Genomic DNA, 20,486 nt, shown 5'->3' with positions numbered 1-20,486 from the left:
CACACCCACAACCACACCCACACACACAGATTTATTATCTATGCTGTGACTGCTGGACGTGTTCCTCCAGTCTGCCTCCTAGTCACTAGTCACCACAACCCAGTGCAGACCAAGTCTTAAGTGGTGTGAGACTGGAGCTTAGCGAGTCACAGCGGAGTCCAGCAATGTAAGGTGGAGAGTCCAGCTCGGGACCAACGGGGCCGACACCCGTGTAAAGACACCAGAACAGTGCAAGTCCAGTTAAACACCAGGACTGCAACGCTGGCAGTTCATCACAGGAGTGAAAGTGATATTTATTTAGGGGGGGGGGTCCCTATTTATTTAGGGGGGGGGTCCCTCCGGGTGGGGGTTCCTCCGCCGAGGAAGAAACGTGTCAGATTCCCGTTTTCCATTATTTCAGGGACATACATTAATATTCAATAAAAACAGAAACAGATGGCGCTGTGTTGATCTCCTTCAGGGAAAGCTGTTGTTTATTGACAAAAAGTAAATTCAAGTCTTGTAATCGTTTTATCACGAGTCCGAGGCAAGTCCGAGTCCCTGTGCTGTGACTCCATGGTCGTGTACTACAAATGTAGCACACGGTGAGATGCTCGGTTACTGTGAGCTGACGCGACGCGTTCTTCAGCTTCCTGCTTAGAAGCCCAACAGTCGTGAAGGGGAGGGACTCTCAGCCCTGTCCTCCACTGAATGGCGTCACGTGGCACGGAAAAACAAAGACAACTGCAACATGCTGACATGATGACACGATGACACGATGACACGGTGACACGGTGACATGACAACATGCTGACATGATGACACGATGACACGGTGACACGGTGACCAGACAACATGCTGACATGATGACATGATGACACGGTGACACGGTGACACGGTGACATGACAACATGCTGACATGATGACACGATGACACGGTGACACGGTGACCAGACAACATGCTGACATGATGACATGATGACACGGTGACACGGTGACACGGTGACACGGTGACATGACAACATGCTGACATGATGACACGATGACACGGTGACACGGTGACATGACAACATGCTGACATGATGACACGATGACACGGTGACACGGTGACCAGACAACATGCTGACATGATGACACGATGACACGGTGACACGGTGACACGGTGACATGACAACATGCTGACATGATGACACGATGACACGGTGACACGGTGACCAGACAACATGCTGACATGATGACATGATGACACGGTGACACGGTGACACGGTGACATGACAACATGCTGACATGATGACACGATGACACGGTGACACGGTGACATGACAACATGCTGACATGATGACACGATGACACGATGACACGGTGACACGGTGACATGACAACATGCTGACATGATGACATGATGACATCATGACACGGTGACCAGACAACATGCTGACATGATGACATGATGACATGATGACACGGTGACACGATGACATGACAACATGCTGACATGATGACATGATGACATGATGACACGGTGACATGACAACATGCTGACATGATGACATGATGACACGGTGACCAGACGACATGCTGACATGATGACACGATGACACGATGACACGGTGACACGGTGACATGACAACATGCTGACATGATGACACGATGACACGGTGACACGGTGACCAGACAACATGCTGACATGATGACATGATGACACGGTGACACGGTGACACGGTGACATGACAACATGCTGACATGATGACACGATGACACGGTGACACGGTGACATGACAACATGCTGACATGATGACACGATGACACGATGACACGGTGACACGGTGACATGACAACATGCTGACATGATGACATGATGACATCATGACACGGTGACCAGACAACATGCTGACATGATGACATGATGACATGATGACACGGTGACACGATGACATGACAACATGCTGACATGATGACATGATGACATGATGACACGGTGACATGACAACATGCTGACATGATGACATGATGACACGGTGACACGATGACATGACAACATGATGACACGATGACACGATGACACGGTGACACGGTGACATGACAACATGCTGACATGATGACATGATGACACGGTGACACGGTGACCAGACAACATGCTGACATGATGACATGATGACATGATGACACGGTGACACGATGACATGACAACATGCTGACATGATGGCATGATGACATGATGACACGGTGACATGGTGACACGATGACATGACAACATGCTGATATGCTGACATGATGGCATGATGACATGATGACACGGTGACACGATGACATGACAACATGCTGACATGATGGCATGGTGACATGATGACATGATGGTGGCATGATGACATGGTGGCATGGTGACATGGTGACGTGATGACATGCTGACATGACAACATGGTGATATGACAACATGATGACATGATGGCATGGTGACATGACAACATAATGACATGGTGACATGATGGCATGGTGACATGACAACATAATGACATGGTGACATGATGGCATGGTGACATGACAACATAATGACATGGTGACATGACAACATGATGACATGGTGACATGATGGCATGGTGGCATGGTGACATGGTGACACGATGACATGACAACATGATGACATGATGGCATGGTGACACGGTGACACAATGACATGACAACATGCTGACATGATGGCATGGTGACATGATGGCATGGTGGCATGGTGACATGGTGGTGGCATGCTGACATGACAACATGCTGACATGATGGCATAATGACACGGTGACATGATGGCATGATGACATGATGACATGGTGACATGATGACACGGTGACATGATGGCATAATGACACGGTGAAATGGTGGCATGATGACATGATGGCATGATGACATGGTGACATGATGGCATGATGACACGGTTACATGGTGGCATGATGACACGGTGACATGGTGGCATGATGACACGGTGACATGATGGCATGATGACACGGCGACATGGTGGCATGATGACACGGTGACATGGTGGCATGATGACATGATGACATGGTGGCATGATGACATGATGACATGGTGACATGGTGGCATGATGACACGGTGACATGGTGGCATGATGACACGGTGACATGGTGGCATGATGGCATGATGACACGGCGACATGGTGGCATGATGACATGGTGACATGATGGCATGATGACACGGTGACATGGTGATGTAAGATGGTGAAGGTGACACATCATTTATGCTGTAATGTTTTATTTTTGAGACGTCTCATTCCTGGTTCAATTTACGAGGTAATCTGGGAGTAGCCACTGGGGGGCGCTCGGTTTGTTGATATGCCTGGTTGAGCAGCTGTTTGGGCTGCCGTCGTTGGTCGTGGCGGCCATTTTAGGTCCCAACGTTTTTGATTTGTTAAAGGTAAGCTGTTGAAACGGGGTGCTCTGTTAAATCCATCTGCAGCCCGATGTGTAAAGGGTCATCCATGCAGTTTTACATGTAAACATGGGTGCCAGAGATATGGTTTTATGTTTTAAGTTGTTATTCTGTGAAAATGGTTTTGTTTTATGATGTTTAATGCCCATGTGGCTAGCGAACTACTGAGAGCTAACCCGTAAATGCTAGCTAGGCTGCTCGTTCTGTGTGGCTCCAGGCCTACTGTTAATTTAAAAATAAGTTGAAATTAGAGATACAGTTTTTGATATGTTAAAGGTGACGAAAGACAGCCAAGAGAAAATAAATTCTGCACTGCTCGGGCCAAAGAACGCCGACTCCTGTCCCTTTGTCCTGACTCCAACCACACCAATCAAATAACAACGCAGAGGGAGCCAGGGAGGAGGCAAAAATACAGGGCTAGGGAGCCGGCCTGCAGAACCAAGGGCTACAGTGACATGATGACATAGTGACATGGTGACATGATGACACGGTGACATGACGACATGCTGATATGGTGGCATGATGACATGATGACATGACGACATGGTGACATAGTGACATGATGACATGCTGACATGATGACATGGTGACATGATGACATGCTGACATGGTGACATGATGACATGCTGACATGACGACATGGTGACATGATGACATGGTGACATGATGAGATGGTGACATGATGACATGCTGACATGCTGACATGCTGACATGATGACATGCTGACATGACGACATGGTGACATGACGACATGGTGACATGATGACATGCTGACATGGTGACATGATGAGATGGTGACATGCTGACATGATGACATGGTGACATGATGAGATGGTGACATGATGACATGCTGACATGCTGACATGCTGACATGATGACATGCTGACATGACGACATGGTGACATGATGACATGGTGACATGATGAGATGGTGACATGATGACATGCTGACATGCTGACATGCTGACATGATGACATGCTGACATGACAACATGGTGACATGATGACATGCTGACATGGTGACATGATGACATGGTGACATGATGAGATGGTGACATGATGACATGCTGACATGCTGACATGCTGACATGATGACATGCTGACATGACGACATGGTGACATGACGACATGGTGACATGATGACATGCTGACATGGTGACATGATGAGATGGTGACATGCTGACATGATGACATGGTGACATGATGAGATGGTGACATGATGACATGCTGACATGGTGGCATGACGACATAGTGAACGACCGGGATTTCACTCCTACCTAAAACGACCATGGGCGGTCATTTTGACTACCACGGTTTTTAAACTCTATATTGTGTCAAGAGAAACACCCAGTTGAGATATTAATGCATTACATATGTTAGTGTGTCTGTTATGAAACTAACTGACACCAAAATTAACATTTTAACAACTTTAATACTATTTTTCAAACAATTTAAAATGGCCGCCGTCCAACGCCTGTAAACACTGCAGCGCCTCGGTGGTAGTCATGGTGCGTCTGTAACCAGACATGTTGGACATCGTATCCGAAAAGCAAAATGGAAAACACGTATGGCTGATCTAACAAACAAGGCCTAAAAAACGTGACATGTAAAAAAAAACAAAAAACGTTGCGAAGGAAATGAGGCGACCAACACGTGACATGACGATGACGCACAATATACGCGCAGTCATTTTGACCGCCCACGGTCGTTTTAGGTAGATCTTATCATAACTTTTTTTGTGCAATTGATCTAAAAGTCATTTTAATGCAAATACATGCAAATTTAGGAGCACGCGGGGAGCGGCAGGTCTGTGTCTTGTCTTTTTTTTTGCAGTTATTAAAGTTGGAAAACCCGGAAGAGTCAGAATGACCGCCCGTGGTCGTTCCAGCGTTAACGCCTCTGCCGTCTGTCGCCCACAGCGCACGCAGCTGCAGCCTTACTTCCGGCCTCTGTCCCACATCCTGCTGCGCCTCCGCTCCGGGAGATACTCTCACCGTAAGTCCCCGTCCTGGGCTGTGGATCCGGTTCACGGATACTGGCCTCTGCTCCGGTACACCGCTGCGGACAGGACGGCCGAGGCCGTCTGACGTCACACAGAGACCACGCGCTGAAGCGCGGCGGTGGAGAAATGGAAAGAACCCATGGTGTTTAAGTCCAGTTGTGGAGCCTGGGAGGGGGCAGGGTGAGGGTGAGGGTGAGGGGAAAGTGGGGGAGTTATTTAAGTGACCTCTCAAACCTCCGCAAGATGAAAAGGGTAACACTTTAGTATGGGGAACATGAAAACACTTAATTACTAGTGAATTAGTAATGATCAAGATGTCACTTTAGCATGGGGAACATATTCTAAGTAACAAAAACTTAATTACTAGTGAATTAGTAATGATCAAGATGTCACTTTAGTATGGGGAACATATTCTAAGTAACAACAACTTAATTACTAGTGAATTAGTAATGATCAAGATGTCACTTTAGTATGGGGAACATATTCTAAGTAACAACAACTTAATTACTAGTGAATTAGTAATGATCAAGATGTCACTTTAGTATGGGGAACATATTCCAAGTAACAACAACTTAATTTACAGTAATTTAACACGATGAACACTTGTAGTTTTGTGTGTTGTTATGTAAGAACAGACCATATTCATTAAGTGTTAGTAAGGGAGAATAACTCTTCTTGTGGTACTACCACCTTATAAAGGCCATACTAAGCAAAGCATATTGAGATGGTACTACTAATAAGCAATACTTCTGAGGTTATAGAGGGAAAACTCATAGTTAATGGCTTACTGGTTGTATAATAAGGCCATGCAGAATAAGGCATTAATGAGTACGTGATAATGACCAATTAAGAGCCAATATGTTGCTAATTTGCATGCTAATAAGCACCTAATTAACGGTGACTACGTTCCCCATACTAAAGTGTTACCATGGAAAGCGTCCAGGCTGCGCGTCTCTGATGAAGACTGATGATGAAGGTGTGGTGACTTACAGTCGTCAGTGGACTAGTAAAACCTGCGACTAACTAGTCCCCACCCCGGACCCGCTCCCATGCACTTCTACTAGTCCTGCGTTTTTAACTCGTACCAAATACTGGAACTGGTCCTGTGTACTTTAACTAGTCCACCATACTTCAGCCAGGTCTCTGGTCTGAACTAGTCCCACATGTTTTACACGCTTTAATTAGTTGCCCCTAATGAGCGGGATCAGCTGGTTCCGCCTTTAAAGTGTCTCCAGCAGGTTTTACTGTACACACACACACACTAGTGGGTCGTTAAGGTGGTGTACCAGCGGCACAGCTCTTCTCACCCTCACCAGGGCTCCCTCTTTCTCCCCCTCTCTTCCTCCCTCCTCCCCCTCTTTCTCTCTCTCTCTCCCTCCCTCTCCCTCTCCCTCCCTCCCTTTCTGTCTCTCTCCCCCCTCCCTCTTTCTCTCGTCCTCTCCCTCCCCCTCTCCCTTCCTCCCTCCTTTCCTCCCTCTTTCTCTCCCTCCCTCCTTCTCTGTCTCTCCCCCCTCTCTCTCTTTCTCTCTCCCTCCTTTCCTCCCTCTTTCTCTCCCTCCCTCTCCTTCCCTCCTTCTCTGTCTCTCCCCCCTCTCTCTCTCTTTCTCTCTCCCTCCTTTCCTCCCTCTTTCTCTCCCTCCCTCTCCTTCCCTCCTTTTCTGTCTCTCTCCCCTCCCTCTTTCTCTCCCCTCCCTCCTTTTCTGTCTCCCTCCCTCCCTCTTTCTCTCTCTCCCCCCTCTCTCTTTCTCTCCCCTCCCTCCTTTTCTGTCTCTCTCCCCCTCCCTCTTTCTCTCCCTCCCTGTCCCTTCCTCCTCTTCTGTCTCTCCCCCCTCTCTCTCTCTTTCTCTCTCCCTCCTTTCCTCCCTCTTTCTCTCCCTCCCTCTCCTTCCCTCCTTTTCTGTCTCTCTCCCCTCCCTCTTTCTCTCCCCTCCCTCCTTTTCTGTCTCTCTCCCCCTCCCTCTTTCTCTCCCTCCCTGTCCCTTCCTCCTTTTCTGTCTCTCTCCCCCCTCTCTCTTTCTCTCTCCCTCCCTCCCTTTCTGTCTCCCTCCCTCCCTCTTTCTCTCTCTCCCCCCTCTCTCTTTCTCTCCCCTCCCTCCTTTTCTGTCTCTCTCCCCCCTCTCTCTTTCTCTCTCCCTCCCTCCCTTTCTGTCTCCCTCCCTCCCTCTTTCTCTCTCTCCCCCCTCTCTCTTTCTCTCCCCTCCCTCCTTTTCTGTCTCTCTCCCCCTCCCTCTTTCTCTCCCTCCCTGTCCCTTCCTCCTCTTCTGTCTCTCTCCCCCCTCTCTCTTTCTCTCTCCCTCTCCCTCCCTCCCTCCCTCTTTCTCTCTCTCCCCCCTCTCTCTTTCTCTCTCCCTCCCTCCCTTTCTGTCTCCCTCCCTCTTTCTCTCTCTCCCCCCTCTCTCTTTTTCTCCCCCCCTCTCTCTTTCTCTCCCTCCCTCTCCCTCCCTCCCTCCCTCTTTCTCTCTCTCTGTCTGTCTCCCCCCCCCTTCTCTTCCTGCAGGCCTCAGCAGGTTCCAGGAGAGCCTTGTGATGGACCGTATCCAGAGAATAATGGGCGTCCTTCAGAATCCAGACCGGGGGTGAGTGTGGGTGTGGGGGACTCTGTGTTCGTCTTCTGTCTGAGCTGATAGCAGTCGGACACCAGAAAGACAAAATCCACTCTGGCTGTTTTCCTTCCGAGCCACACCTGCTCACACGTCACGGTCCACCATGCCGGTTTATTACCCCACACGCACATAACAGCCGCCCACAGCTGGTCCGCTACTATTGTGTATGTGTGTGTGTGTGTGTGTGTGTGTGTGTGTGTGTGTGTGTGTGTGTGTGTGTGTGTGTGTGTGTGTGTGTGTGTGTGTGTGTGTGCTTGTTTGTTTGAATTCACACCACAACGTACCAGATTTTGTGAGGTCATACATTTTTAAAACATAAAAGTAAACGTATGATAATGTTGGGGGGGGGCGGGTAATTAATACTTTGATTAGCATACACACACACACACACACAAACATATATATATATATATATATATATATATATATATATATATATATATATATGTAACCGGTTATTTTCTTGCCCGGTGCGGGATTCGATACGGGGTGTACTGCACCACAAGGCGACATCGCTAACCGCTCGGCTAAAGGGTCAGACTCAGGGTCTTATTAGTAGTTTATATATATATATGTGTGTGTGTGTGTGTGTGTGTGTGTGTGTGTGTATAATTCTCGGGGATGTGCTATTTTTGGTCGTTTGTTTGAGTAGATGAACGTACATCATGTGTGTGTAACCGAGCACATTTCCGCCCAATGCGGGATTCGATCCGGATTGTACTGCACCACGAGGCGACATCGCTAACTGCTCGACTAAAGGATGCCGACCCCTCGCGACCCCTGGCCAGTGAGTCCTTTTGTAGGTTACCGTCGTCACATTCTCCCGGAAGCGCGCCCTCCCGCTTTATTGTTCCCGCGCGCCGAAGGACCTGTACGCTTCCGGATCCCCCCCGCTGCCACTAATGTAACCGAGCATATTTCCGCCCGCTGCGGGATTCGATCTGGATTTGTACTGCACCACGAGGCGACATCGCTAACCGCTCGGCCAAAGGGGGGAGACCTCTTCCGACCCCCCCTGGCGATCGGCCAGTGAAGACAACACATCACACCACCGCCAAGAACACCTGAAGATACGTCATCTGTTCACAGTCTGCTCCAGCTTCAGGTTCTGCACCATCTATTCACACACGCCACGCAGCGCTTCACTGCTCACGTGCGCAGCAGAATTGAAGAAAGAACCACGTGCAGTTCCCTCAGTGCCAGCTCCTGAAACCCATCTGTCCTAAAAATGCACTGTGAGCGTGGTTCCTGAACCCCGATGAAGATTCAGTATTGATGTATTCGGTACCACAGGGAGCAGTTTCCGGTCTTCACTGCCTCCCGTCTAGATGACTTGTGCCGTGTGTAGATCTCCATGATCCATATGTTCCTTCTGGGCTTTGGGACATTTAAGAAGAGCTCAGATACACAGAGCCAACCCTGGTCTGTCTCTAGGATCTGGTCTGTTTCTAGGATCTGGTCTGTTTCTAGGATCTGGTCTCTTCCAGGACCGGCAGGCGAGGTCTTGACGGCTTGTCGCTATTAGACCACACGCCTCATAGATTCTGTTGTGTATCAGATGGCTTCGAGCACGTCCTCTGAAATGCTTCAAGTCAAATCGACCTAGCTCTCTCTGACAGTCTTGGAGCTGTTGAAGAGTTCCCGGGGCTTTATTTCAGTCCACAGAGTCTCTGCTTTGCTGCAGAGGAGACCGAAGCTTCCTTTGGTTGCCGCCATGTTCGATCATGTGATCTAAGTTAGCTTTTATGTGAAACATGGTTAAAGTATGGCAGTAAAACACTCGTTTTGCCGGAACCTTCAACAGCACTGGGGTCCGGGGTTAGTGAGACGGCGTTTTAAGGGTAACGGCACCCTTCAATCCTTTTTTGAAAATCCATGAATTGTATGATAATGTAGTGGTTATGGGGCTACATAATTCCCCTTATTGAGCTGGTAGGAACGTTAGTTTACAGCTGCTGTTTCCTCGGTTCGGGTTTACAGTGACGCACTTCCGCTGCGCGGGTTTTTTGGTTGTTGTTGTAATGATGGAAGGAATAAATGGTGCACGTTGTGTAGCCGAAAGAGAAAGCTGTCACGACTCCTGCTTGAGCCCCTCTGCAATAACATGAAAGACATCAGTCCTGGATCAAATCTCATTCCTTGTTTTTGGAATTTTCCCGCTTTTTCTCCCCAATTGTACTTGGCCAATTACCCCACTCTTCCGAGCCGTCCCGGTCTCTGCTCCACCCCCTCTGCTGATCCGGGGAGGGCTGCTGACTACCACATGCCCCCTCCGATACACGTGGAGTCACCAGCCGCTTATTTTCACCTGACAGTGAGGAGTTTCACCAGGGGGACGTAGCGCGTGGAAGGATCACGCGGGATTCGAACCGGCGATCCCCGTGTTGGTAGGCAACGGAATAGACCGCCACGCTACCTGGACGCCCAAATCTTATTAACTCACACGATAACATCTGGATTTCCTGTAACAAATCTGCCAACACTGCAGCCCTTGCTGGTTGAACTCTGGCATAAGTGCGCAGTCCTGAACGCCTACATGTCAGCCACTTCTGCTCCCAGACTCGTCACCTATGTAAGAAACAGTAGAAACACACACACACACACACACACACACACACACACACACACACACACACACACACACACACACACACACACACCAAAGAGAGTCTGATTTCAAGCAACCGCTCCTCCTTTCGTGTCAGACCCTCCTCCTCCAAAATGTATGGTTTCTGAGCTTCAGTCAGAGATAAGAGAAGAGCCAGCGGCCCTGTTTAAACTGGGCTGTGATCAGGGAAGAGCCAGTGGTCCTGATCAGAGAAGAGCCAGCGGTCCTGTTTAAACTGGTCTGTGATCAGAGAAGAGCCAGCGGTCCTGTTTAAACTGGTCTGTGATCAGAGAAGAGCCAGCGGTCCCGTTTAAACTGGGCTGTGATCAGAGAAGAGCCAGCGGTCCTCTTTAAACTGGGCTGTGATCAGAGAAGAGCCAGCGGTCCTCTTTAAACTGGTCTGTGATCAGAGAAGAGTCAGCGGTCCTGTTTAAACTGGGCTGTGATCAGAGAAGAGCCAGCGGTCCCGTTTAAACTGGTCTGTGATCAGAGAAGAGCCAGCGGTCCTGTTTAAACTGGTCTGTGATCAGAGAAGAGCCAGCGGTCCTGTTTAAACTGGTCTGTGATCAGAGAAGAGCCAGCGGTCCTCCTTAAACTGGGCAGTGATCCGACAAGAGCCAGCGGTCCTCTTTAAACTGGGCTGTGATCAGAGAAGAGCCAGCGGTCCCGTTTAAACTGGTCTGTGATCAGAGAAGAGCCAGCGGTCCTCCTTAAACTGGGCTGTGATCAGAGAAGAGCCAGCGGACCTGTTTAAACAGGGCTGTGATCAGAGAAGAGCCAGCGGTCCTGTTTAAACTGGTCTGTGATCAGAGAAGAGCCAGCGGTCCTGTTTAAAGTGGTCTGTGATCAGAGAAGAGCCAGCGGTCCTCCTTAAACTGGGCAGTGATCCGACAAGAGCCAGCGGTCCTGTTTAAACTGGGCTGTGATCAGAGAAGAGCCAGCGGTCCTGTTTAAACTGGGCTGTGATCAGAGAAGAGCCAGCGGTCCCGTTTAAACTGGGCTGTGATCAGAGAAGAGCCAGCGGCCCCGTTTAAACTGGGCTGTGATCAGAGAAGAGCCAGCGGCCCTGTTTAAACTGGGCTGTGATCAGAGAAGAGCCAGCGGCCCTGTTTAAACTGGGCTGTGATCAGAGAAGAGCCAGCGGTCCTGTTTAAACTCGTCTGTGATCAGAGAAGAGCCAGCGGCCCTGTTTAAACTGGTCTGTGATCAGAGAAGAGCCAGCGGCCCTGTTTAAACTGGGCTGTGATCAGAGAAGAGCCAGCGGCCCTGTTTAAACTGGGCTGTGATCAGAGAAGAGCCAGCGGCCCTGTTTAAACTGGGCTGTGATCAGAGAAGAGCCAGCGGCCCTGTTTAAACTGGGCTGTGATCAGAGAAGAGCCAGCGGTCCTGTTTAAACTGGTCTGTGATCAGAGAAGAGCCAGCGGTCCTGTTTAAACTGGTCTGTGATCAGAGAAGAGCCAGCGGTCCTGTTTAAACTGGGCTGTGATCAGGTTGCCTTTCCAAAACGACTTTTAATGGCTGGTCCAAAACTACTTTGATACCAGACGGGTGCAATTTGGGATCCGGAACAAAACAAAGAGAACCAGAACATCGCGACAAGCACCGAAAAGCAGCTGAGCCACTTTGTGTAATGACTGTTCATCAGATGGTTTAAAGCGCTCCCATGTGGCTCCCATGTGACGGTTGAACCGACTCAACTTTAAATAACCCAGCCTGAAGATTTCCGCTCTTTATTAGGCGATCTCTGATGCTTCTCTCTGATTGGCCCACGATGGGGAAGTCCCGCCTTATCCTCCCCTGTGGACCAATCAGTGCTGAGGTAAAACGCGGCTCGCAGGTTTTTTCACGGAAAGTGTCGTACCGACCGTTTTGTGCAAACGCTTTGAGGTGACGGTAACAAACCTGACGGGTTTATCAGAAGAAGTCCGAGATTATCACGTTAATTCCACGTACAACTGCAGCCCCCTGTAGGATGTGAGGTATTTTTTCTGGCTGTTGTAAACCTGAGAACCCGGCAGGTGGCGCTGTGTCACATCATGGACGTTTCGCTGGAAGTCACGGAATATTGTGTGGAAGTCAAAGGTGTTTGGAGGCGAGTTACGCTTTGTGTTTTATTGGCCACCCATTGAATCAGCTGACTGCTGAGGGTCGTTCACCTCCTCCAGTCCCTCAGGGAGGTGCTCCGACCTCCTCCAGTCCCTCGGGGAGGTGCTCCACCTCCTCCAGCCCCTCAGGGAGGTGCTCCGACCTCCTCCAGTCCCTCAGGGAGGTGCTCCGACCTCTTCCAGTCCCTCGGGGAGGTGCTCCACCTCTTCCAGTCCCTCAGGGAGGTGCTCCGACCTCCTCCAGTCCCTCAGGGAGGTGCTCCACCTCTTCCAGTCCCTCAGGGAGGTGCTCCGACCTCCTCCAGCCCCTCAGGGAGGTGCTCCGACCTCTTCCAGTCCCTCAGGGAGGTGCTCCACCTCCTCCAGTCCCTCAGGGAGGTGCTCCGACCTCCTCCAGTCCCTCAGGGAGGTGCTCCGACCTCATGTGCACCGAAAAACCTAAACAAACGCTTCCTTTCTTGTGGTTGCACACGTGACGTTAGCAGAGGTTTCGACCTTCCTCTCGCGAGCTGAGGGTCCCAATCCTGGGAGCATGAGGGGACTCACTTTAGTTCCCGGTTGTGGGCGGGGCTTCGGGGTTTATTGAGTTATTTATAGTCCCGCATGACGACCCTCCCCCGCTGCCACGTGTGGGCCTGCGCGCGTGTACTTGTGACTCTGTGTGCTTGTATTTTTGGCGTGTGTCCGTATCGTGTGTTGTTGTGTGTGTGTGTGTTTGCCTCTGCGGGTGTGTATTTTTGTTTGTGCGTGCTGTGTGTGTGTGTGGGGGGGGCAGCTCTCTGGTCACATTTCTCATGTGGAAGTGAACGTGTTGTTTCAGACGTCACGCATTCCTCGTGCTATATGTGGACACGTGCTCAGATAACATCACACAGACCCCCCCCCCACCGGATGTTACTCATTTATTCAGCCGTTGCGGAAAATCCCGCGCTCCACCAATCAGATGCCGGCACACAGAGGGGTGTGTGTGTGTGTGAGTGGGGGGGGGGGGTTGGGGAGGATTATGTAATGGCCACTGGCCAGACGTCCCTAAGCCGCCACCTGCGCCGCGGGCCGCCTGTCTGGAATGTGGTTTTGCGGCGTCCGGTGAAGACGTCAGCGCTGCCTGGCGGGCAGCCGGTCCTGACGTCAGCACATAGCTCACCCTCCTCTCCGTTTGTGTGTGACAGAGGACGCCTCCTCGGGACTCTACCGAAAATAGAGACGATGCTTCAGTCTTGGTTCCCTCACGTCACCCGGACACAGGACAGAACCCTGGCCCGGAAGCTGCAGGTTAACAACCCTCACATTAACCACGTGTATGCGCACACACGTACACACCCCTACATGTCACGCGTCTGTTCACTACACACTTGTTTAGGTGCGTGCACTCAGTGTGTGTGCAGGTCGACTAACAAACATGAACAAGTTGTACAATCGGCTGTAGTGCACTGACTTCCGGTTTCTACTGCAGCGGTCACGCCAGTTTCCTGTTTGCTGGCGTGTGGTCCGCAGGACTTACCATGGAGAAATGTCAACCACATGCACACAACTGTCCACACCCTTTCACCTGCACCTCCCAGCACCCGGGGGACAGGTTTCAAGTTCCGTCCACAGTTCCGTCCGTCCGTCCGTCCTCATAATTGTAGATGCGAAAAATATGCCAGTCAACAGCACGCGCCAACAAACAGGAAACTGGTGTGACCGCTGCAGTAGAAGCCGGAAGTCAGTGGACTAGTTCTGCACAGAGCCGATTCCATGACGCCATAATTCACGTGTTTGTTCTGAACCCAGTTTCGGTTAGCGGACCAAGCTGCGTGAGAAGAGGGTCTGCGGTGATTTGATAGGCTTGTTGTTCTGCTGCACCCGCCAGTTGAACTCGTCAAGTGCTGCTTTTACCAAATGAGAAGGCAGCTCCATCACCACCCAGCACCCAGTGAATATGGGGACCAGAGGGACTAAAGGGACCCCCTATTTGCACGCCATTCAACCTTATCATATTTAACCTTAACCCCTACCCCAACCTTAACCCTGCCCCAAATTTCACCCTAACTTTAATCTAATGTTTCCCCTGAGTGAGGTGGCGTGTAAACAGGGTGTCCCGACCATCAACAGTATGAGAGTCCAGGTCACTGACCAGCTCGGTACCAGTGTCCCGGAGGCTGGGGAGTTTTTAAACGCCAATATATGACTCAATTCGACACATGAAGGCTAAGGTCGCCCTCTAGTGGTGAAACGTGGTAACACCAGACTGGTCTGTTTTGATGTTAGTAATCTGATTTTGATTTCTTTCTGCAGCAACGTCCCACCCAGCCCCCGCTCCCTCCCCCCTCTCTCTGCCCCCTCAGCGCCCACCTTGCCCGTTCAACCCGCCTCAGACGGCTTCACGCCTCACCCATCTGCTGGCTGAAAGGATGTGAACCCTCAGCGGGCTGGCCCACTGCCTCCTCAGCACCTCCACACCCCGCACCCCGCCACCCTGCCGCTATCCAGGACAATAGGGTCTCCTCCAGCACCGACTCCCAGAGGGGCCCCCTCCGCCAACCCCAGCCTAGACGCGGAGCACCACCCATTCAGAGCCGCTCCCCGTGCCTGGAGACGCTCCTGGGGGCAAAGGAGAGCATCACAGCCCCTCAGACAGCAGCCAACAGGAGGAGCAGGCAACCAGGCTGGTTGTCCTAATGGGCAGCTGGTGCTGGAGCCAAGTTTGATGGAACTACAGCCGGTTGAAAAAAACAAAACAAACGTAGGGTCAGTGGGGGGGGGGGGTGTTGTGATGAGCTCAGAGACCCCTGGGCCTCATGGAGCCCATTTTAAAGTCTAGATCCTCTTTCTGGAAGTGATAACCAACGCATACATGTTAAGGTGGGGTTAAGCTGACCAGAGGGTCCTGATGTTGGGGGGGTGGGGGCACACCAAATACAGAGTGTGGATCTGACTGGATGACGTTGGACATGAGACTTTCAGGATTTACTTCTGTGGATCCGGTGTTGGCAGAGGCTGCTGAGCTCAGATGGTCCCCTCCACACCCGGCCAAGTCGACAGAAAGAGGTTACGGCGGATCTCCGCTATCTGAACACTACCGTTCACCGGCCTGCCCCTCTGCGGGTCGGACCCTTCCCTCTACCTCGTACTGACTACACGCCGTCATTTAAAATACTGATGAGCAGGGCGTCCGGGTAGCGTAGCGGTCTATTCCGCTGCCTACCAACACGGGGGGTCGCCGGTTCGAATCCCCGTGTTACCTCCGGCTTGGTCGGGCGTCCCTACAGACACATTCGGCCGTGTCTGCGGGTGGGAAGCCGGATGTGGGTATGTGTCCTGGTCGCTGCACTAGCGCCTCCTCTGGTCAGTCAGGGTGCCTGTTCAGTGGGGGGGGGACTGGGGGGAATAGCGTGATCCTCCCATGTGCTACGTCCCCCTGGTGAAACTCCTCACCGTCAGGTGAAAAGAAGTGGCTGGCAACTCCACATGTATGGGAGGAGGCATGTGGTAGTCTGCAGCCCTCCCCGGATCGGCAGAGGGGGTGGAGCACAGACCGTCTCGGAAGAGTGGGGTAATTGGCCGGATACAACTGGGGTGAAAAGGGGGGGGGGTACTACTGGGCCATATTAATTGTCCTGCAGACTGAGGGGTGGTCCAGTTGTGCGCTGGTGTCTGGGATCTGGTTTTGCCTCTAATCTGATGGGACAACCACAGACCAGAGAAGGTCGGCTCTGAGCAGATGTGTGCTGCCATTTAAAGAGACAGGTGTGAGCATGAAGCTTTTGCTCTCAGCCTCCAAACGTCTTCAGGTTGTGTAGGTCCAGCAGGCGGTTGTGTAGGTCCAGCAGGCGGTTGTGTAGGTCCAGGAGGCGGTTGTGTAGGTCCAGCAGGCGGTTGTGTCACGTCCGACGAGCATTAGAAACGAAGGCGAAGTGCGTCTGCAGGACGCCTGGCTCCTCTGGGGCGAAAGACGAAACCAGACCCGGCTCATTCTGAAGCGTTTATTATGATGGGGTTGTATGCTTTAGGAAACTCGGCAGAAGCAGTTTAGAAATTAAATCAAAATAAATATGATTATGCAAAACAGTTTCCTAATGAAGCATTTTACACAATTTACAATACTCCCCCCCCCCTCCCCCCCGGCCGCAGCGTGAGTACTCTATACACGGTTCCCAAAAGAAGCGGATGCCTCCATGCAGACACTCGGGACGATGGGGTGTGGCGACGGCTCCTCGCTGCTCCTGTGTGATGTCGTGGCTTCAGAACGGTCAAACCCGCGGTGAAACAAAAACACACTCGTGTTGTGTGGCGTACGTAGAATGGGGTTTAAAAAGTGTCTCCATCTATAAACAACACCCCCGATGTCCACGCATCTCTGGGCTTGCTTCTGCGTGTGTGTGTGAGTCTGTGTGTGTGTGTGTGTGTGTGTGTGTGTGTGGTATTCTGATAAGACTGTTCTCCTGGGTCTGTGTGTGTGTCTGTGTGTATACATGTATATATTTCTACATATTTGTGTGTATACTCTGTGTGTGTGTGTGTGTGTGTGGCCTCTGTATTGTCCCCTTTGTGTTGGTATTCTACACACATTGTGTGTACTGTGTGTGCGTGTCGTGTATATCATGTACACAGGTTTGTGTGGGTGTGTGTGTGCCTCAGTAGTCGGTGTCCGAGCCCTCCGCGTTGTCCACGTTGCGGGACAGCATGTAGTTGTCCATGTCGATGGACCGGCAGTTATTGATGGCGTAGCGGAGCCTCTCCGCCATCACCGCCTGGCTGGAGTACGGGGGGAGGCGCAGCTGGAAGAAACAGGTCTGGGAGGTGGGCAGGCTGTCGTATGGCTGCGGGAACACAATCAGAACCGGCAGAATCAGAACCGGAGGTCACATACACCCGTAAGACCACCACAGTACGTACGTTATAGTACTCGTTTTTAGTATACTACATTAAAATGGTTGTAGTATGTAAAAAATAGTATGCTAAAACATCCCGGGATGGGTCCACCGACACGGGGGTCGCCGGTTCAAATCCCCGTGTTACCTCCGGCTGAGTCGGGCGTCCCTACAGACACAACTGGCCGTGTCTGCGGGTGGGAAGCCGGATGTGGGTATGTGTCCTGGTTGCTGCACTAGCACCTCCTCTGGTCGGTCGGCACACCTGTTGGGGGGGAGGGGGGACCCCATGCGCTACGTCCCCCTGGTGAAACTCCTCACCGTCAGGTGAAAAGAAGTGGCTGGTGACTCCACATGTATGGGAGGAGGCATGTGGTAGTCTGCAGCCCTCCCTGGCTCGGCAGAGGGGGCGGAGCAGCGACCGAGTGGGGTAATTGGCCAAGTATGCTTGGGGAGAAGAGGGGGGGGGGGGGGGTCCTTAAAAAAATAAAAAATCCCAGGATGTTTACTTTCTTTCGCTGAAGAATCTGATTGGACAGGACCGGACACAATTCCGGAAGAAAATGGTGGCATGTGGTTACCATGGAGATGCGGGTTGTATGAGCTGCATCCTTGCTGCCACTTCCTCTGGTGACTGAGGATAGTATAATAGATTTACCATGCATACAAAACACACGTTAATAGATAGTAAGTTCTCAACAGTACACGGTACTGTTAGTAAACAGTATGTTCTACTAGTACGTAGTACGTACAGGAGTATTTGGGCACAGGCTGACTCGGAGGAATCAGAATCGGACAGAAACCACAGAGACGAGATGAAGATTCCTTCAACATCTTCATCACAAATGTTATTTACAATGCAGTCACTCACACATCAACTCCACCAAACTCCGAATTACACTGCCTCCATAATGTAAATATAATCCCCATAAAATACTTCCCATCTAATATTAGGAAAAACTCTTGCATAACATTTATATAAGTCTTACATTATGTTAATACGACTCCTAAGTAATATAAATACAACCTCCCATTGGTGATATAATTCTACTGTAATACAAATATAACTCAGGTATAGTATATAAAGCTAATATTTGGGGAAATGTCCAAGTTTCAGTTTTCTAATCATTTTAGGAGCTGTGACTCGCTGAGCTGACTTTATAACACGAGCACTCTGTTCAAAAACTAAGATTTAACGCTGGGAAGGCGTGTTTGTGACCAGAGGTGGCAAATCCAGGTCCAGAAAGTCAAAATCCAAACCATGTATTTGCTCCACCCATGTACTAAACCGGTTGACTCGAATCAAGGAATCAACCAACCGCTCTTCAGCTTGGCAGGGTAGTGACATCAGCTGGTTTAGCACATGGCTGGAAGAAATACATGGTTCGGATTTGGACTTTCTGGACCTGGCTTTGCCATCTCTGTTTGTGACCTACAGTTAGTAGGATTCATACACCTGACGGACCTGCTGGGGACCGGAAATGAAGCCTACATGACCAAAAAAGAGGTACCCGTTAACAATCAGCTGTACCACACATTTACATCAGAAGTGTGATGGTGAGACCACTAAAACCCTCATTTAGACAAACATTCACAACTAAATACTGTCCTCTCACACACACACACACACACACACACACACACACACACATCCCAGAAATACAAACTTTAACAAAAATCATGTCCAAATATCCAAAGGAGTTGAATCAAATGCAACTGGACTTGGTATATATCCGTGAAGACGTTTCGCCTCTCATCCAAGAGGCTTCCGAGAGGTGAAACATCTTCACGGACATATACCAAGTCCAGTTGCATTTGATTCAACTCCTTTGGATCACCATGACGACCTGGATGAATGAGAACATTCACAGACACGTACAAATAAAGTATATAAATGTGGAACGATGCCAGTTTACGTTTTATACCTTACATTAATTTGTGTGACACCTCATACCAGTTCCTGGTATTTCAGAAACTTAAATCAATCTAACTGTGGTACTGGTCGTAAAGTCTAAACCTGGACCCAGACTCACCCTGTCCACCTTCATGATCTGGAACCTCTGAGAGATGTCGGCGGTGTTTGCCGGCAGGCGCGAGCGTCCCGAAACGAAGCGCATGAAGAGCACCCGCTCCTCGTTCGAGAACTGGTCGAGCGTCTGCCAGAACCACTGGACCAGGCAGTGCTGCTCGTCCACCTCGCGGTAGCGCACCACCTTCTTCAGGACGTCGCAGCAGATCTCCGGCATCCCACACACCATCTGCTCCAGCTGCTTGGCCGTCAGCAGGGACAGCAGCGGCACCGGCACGATCCACGACATGCCCTCACGCACCGCCGCCACCTGGCCGTTCAAACACAACTTTATTAACAGCCAGTTTCCACACAACGGGAGGGTGAGGTATCAGAGAGTTCAACTTAATACTTGTGAGAGAGAGAGAGAGAGAGAGAGAGAGACCTACCTGTCGATCGATCTCATGCAGCCTGTATTCGATGGCTCTCTCCACGTACTCCTTCCTGTTGGAGAAGGTGAGAGGAATACTGTTCCCTCCCGGGATGATGGGAACCATTTTACCGTCGGCACTCTGTCCGACGAAGGAATCCAGAGGAATCATCTAAAGATACACGCAACACTGTCAGAGAGTGAACACTGACATACTGGTGTCCAGTTAGAAAAAAGATTCAGTAAAGTCAGACTGAAACTCCCGCACCCTGGGCTCTATACTTGCTAGTATAGAGGACAGGGTGCGGGAGGTTTGCTTCTGCCTCGTTGACCCCGGATCTTCCCTTACACATCGGTCGATCAGGTACACAAAAGGTCTGCGCTGTAATAAAGTCAGACTCAAATGATGGAAACGATGATGTGAGTGATGCACTGCAAGTTCACTGCACAAAACATTCTGCTCCAAA

General features: G+C 50.6%; 2 protein-coding genes across 8 annotated transcripts in view; one reads left to right on the top strand and one right to left on the bottom strand.

Annotated features, from left to right (window-relative positions):
• LOC130111402 (uncharacterized) overlaps positions 1-15,520 on the top strand; it is a 26,036-nt gene extending 10,516 nt beyond the window's left edge. For all 3 annotated transcript variants that reach the window (XM_056278581.1, XM_056278579.1, XM_056278580.1), the window contains exons 3-6: positions 5,330-5,405; positions 7,910-7,988; positions 13,898-14,000; positions 15,006-15,520. In XM_056278581.1, coding sequence (XP_056134556.1) covers positions 5,330-5,405; positions 7,910-7,988; positions 13,898-14,000; positions 15,006-15,389 — 642 coding nt within the window. In that variant the 3' untranslated portion in view covers positions 15,390-15,520. The remainder of the gene's footprint in view (positions 1-5,329; positions 5,406-7,909; positions 7,989-13,897; positions 14,001-15,005) is intronic.
• A 1,710-nt stretch (positions 15,521-17,230) lies between these two features.
• Positions 17,231-20,486, bottom strand: part of herc1 (HECT and RLD domain containing E3 ubiquitin protein ligase family member 1) — a 133,087-nt gene continuing 129,831 nt past the window's right edge. For all 5 annotated transcript variants that reach the window (XM_056279427.1, XM_056279430.1, XM_056279429.1 and 2 more), the window contains exons 77-79: positions 20,039-20,191; positions 19,615-19,920; positions 17,231-17,530 (exon numbers count right to left, since the gene is read on the bottom strand). In XM_056279427.1, coding sequence (XP_056135402.1) covers positions 17,345-17,530; positions 19,615-19,920; positions 20,039-20,191 — 645 coding nt within the window. In that variant the 3' untranslated portion in view covers positions 17,231-17,344. The remainder of the gene's footprint in view (positions 17,531-19,614; positions 19,921-20,038; positions 20,192-20,486) is intronic.

This window comes from Lampris incognitus, chromosome 4 (genome assembly GCF_029633865.1).
Source record: "Lampris incognitus isolate fLamInc1 chromosome 4, fLamInc1.hap2, whole genome shotgun sequence".
Taxonomy (NCBI): domain Eukaryota; kingdom Metazoa; phylum Chordata; class Actinopteri; order Lampriformes; family Lampridae; genus Lampris; species Lampris incognitus.
Note: the sequence above shows the minus strand (reverse complement) of the source record. Positions and strands in the feature narration are given on the sequence as shown.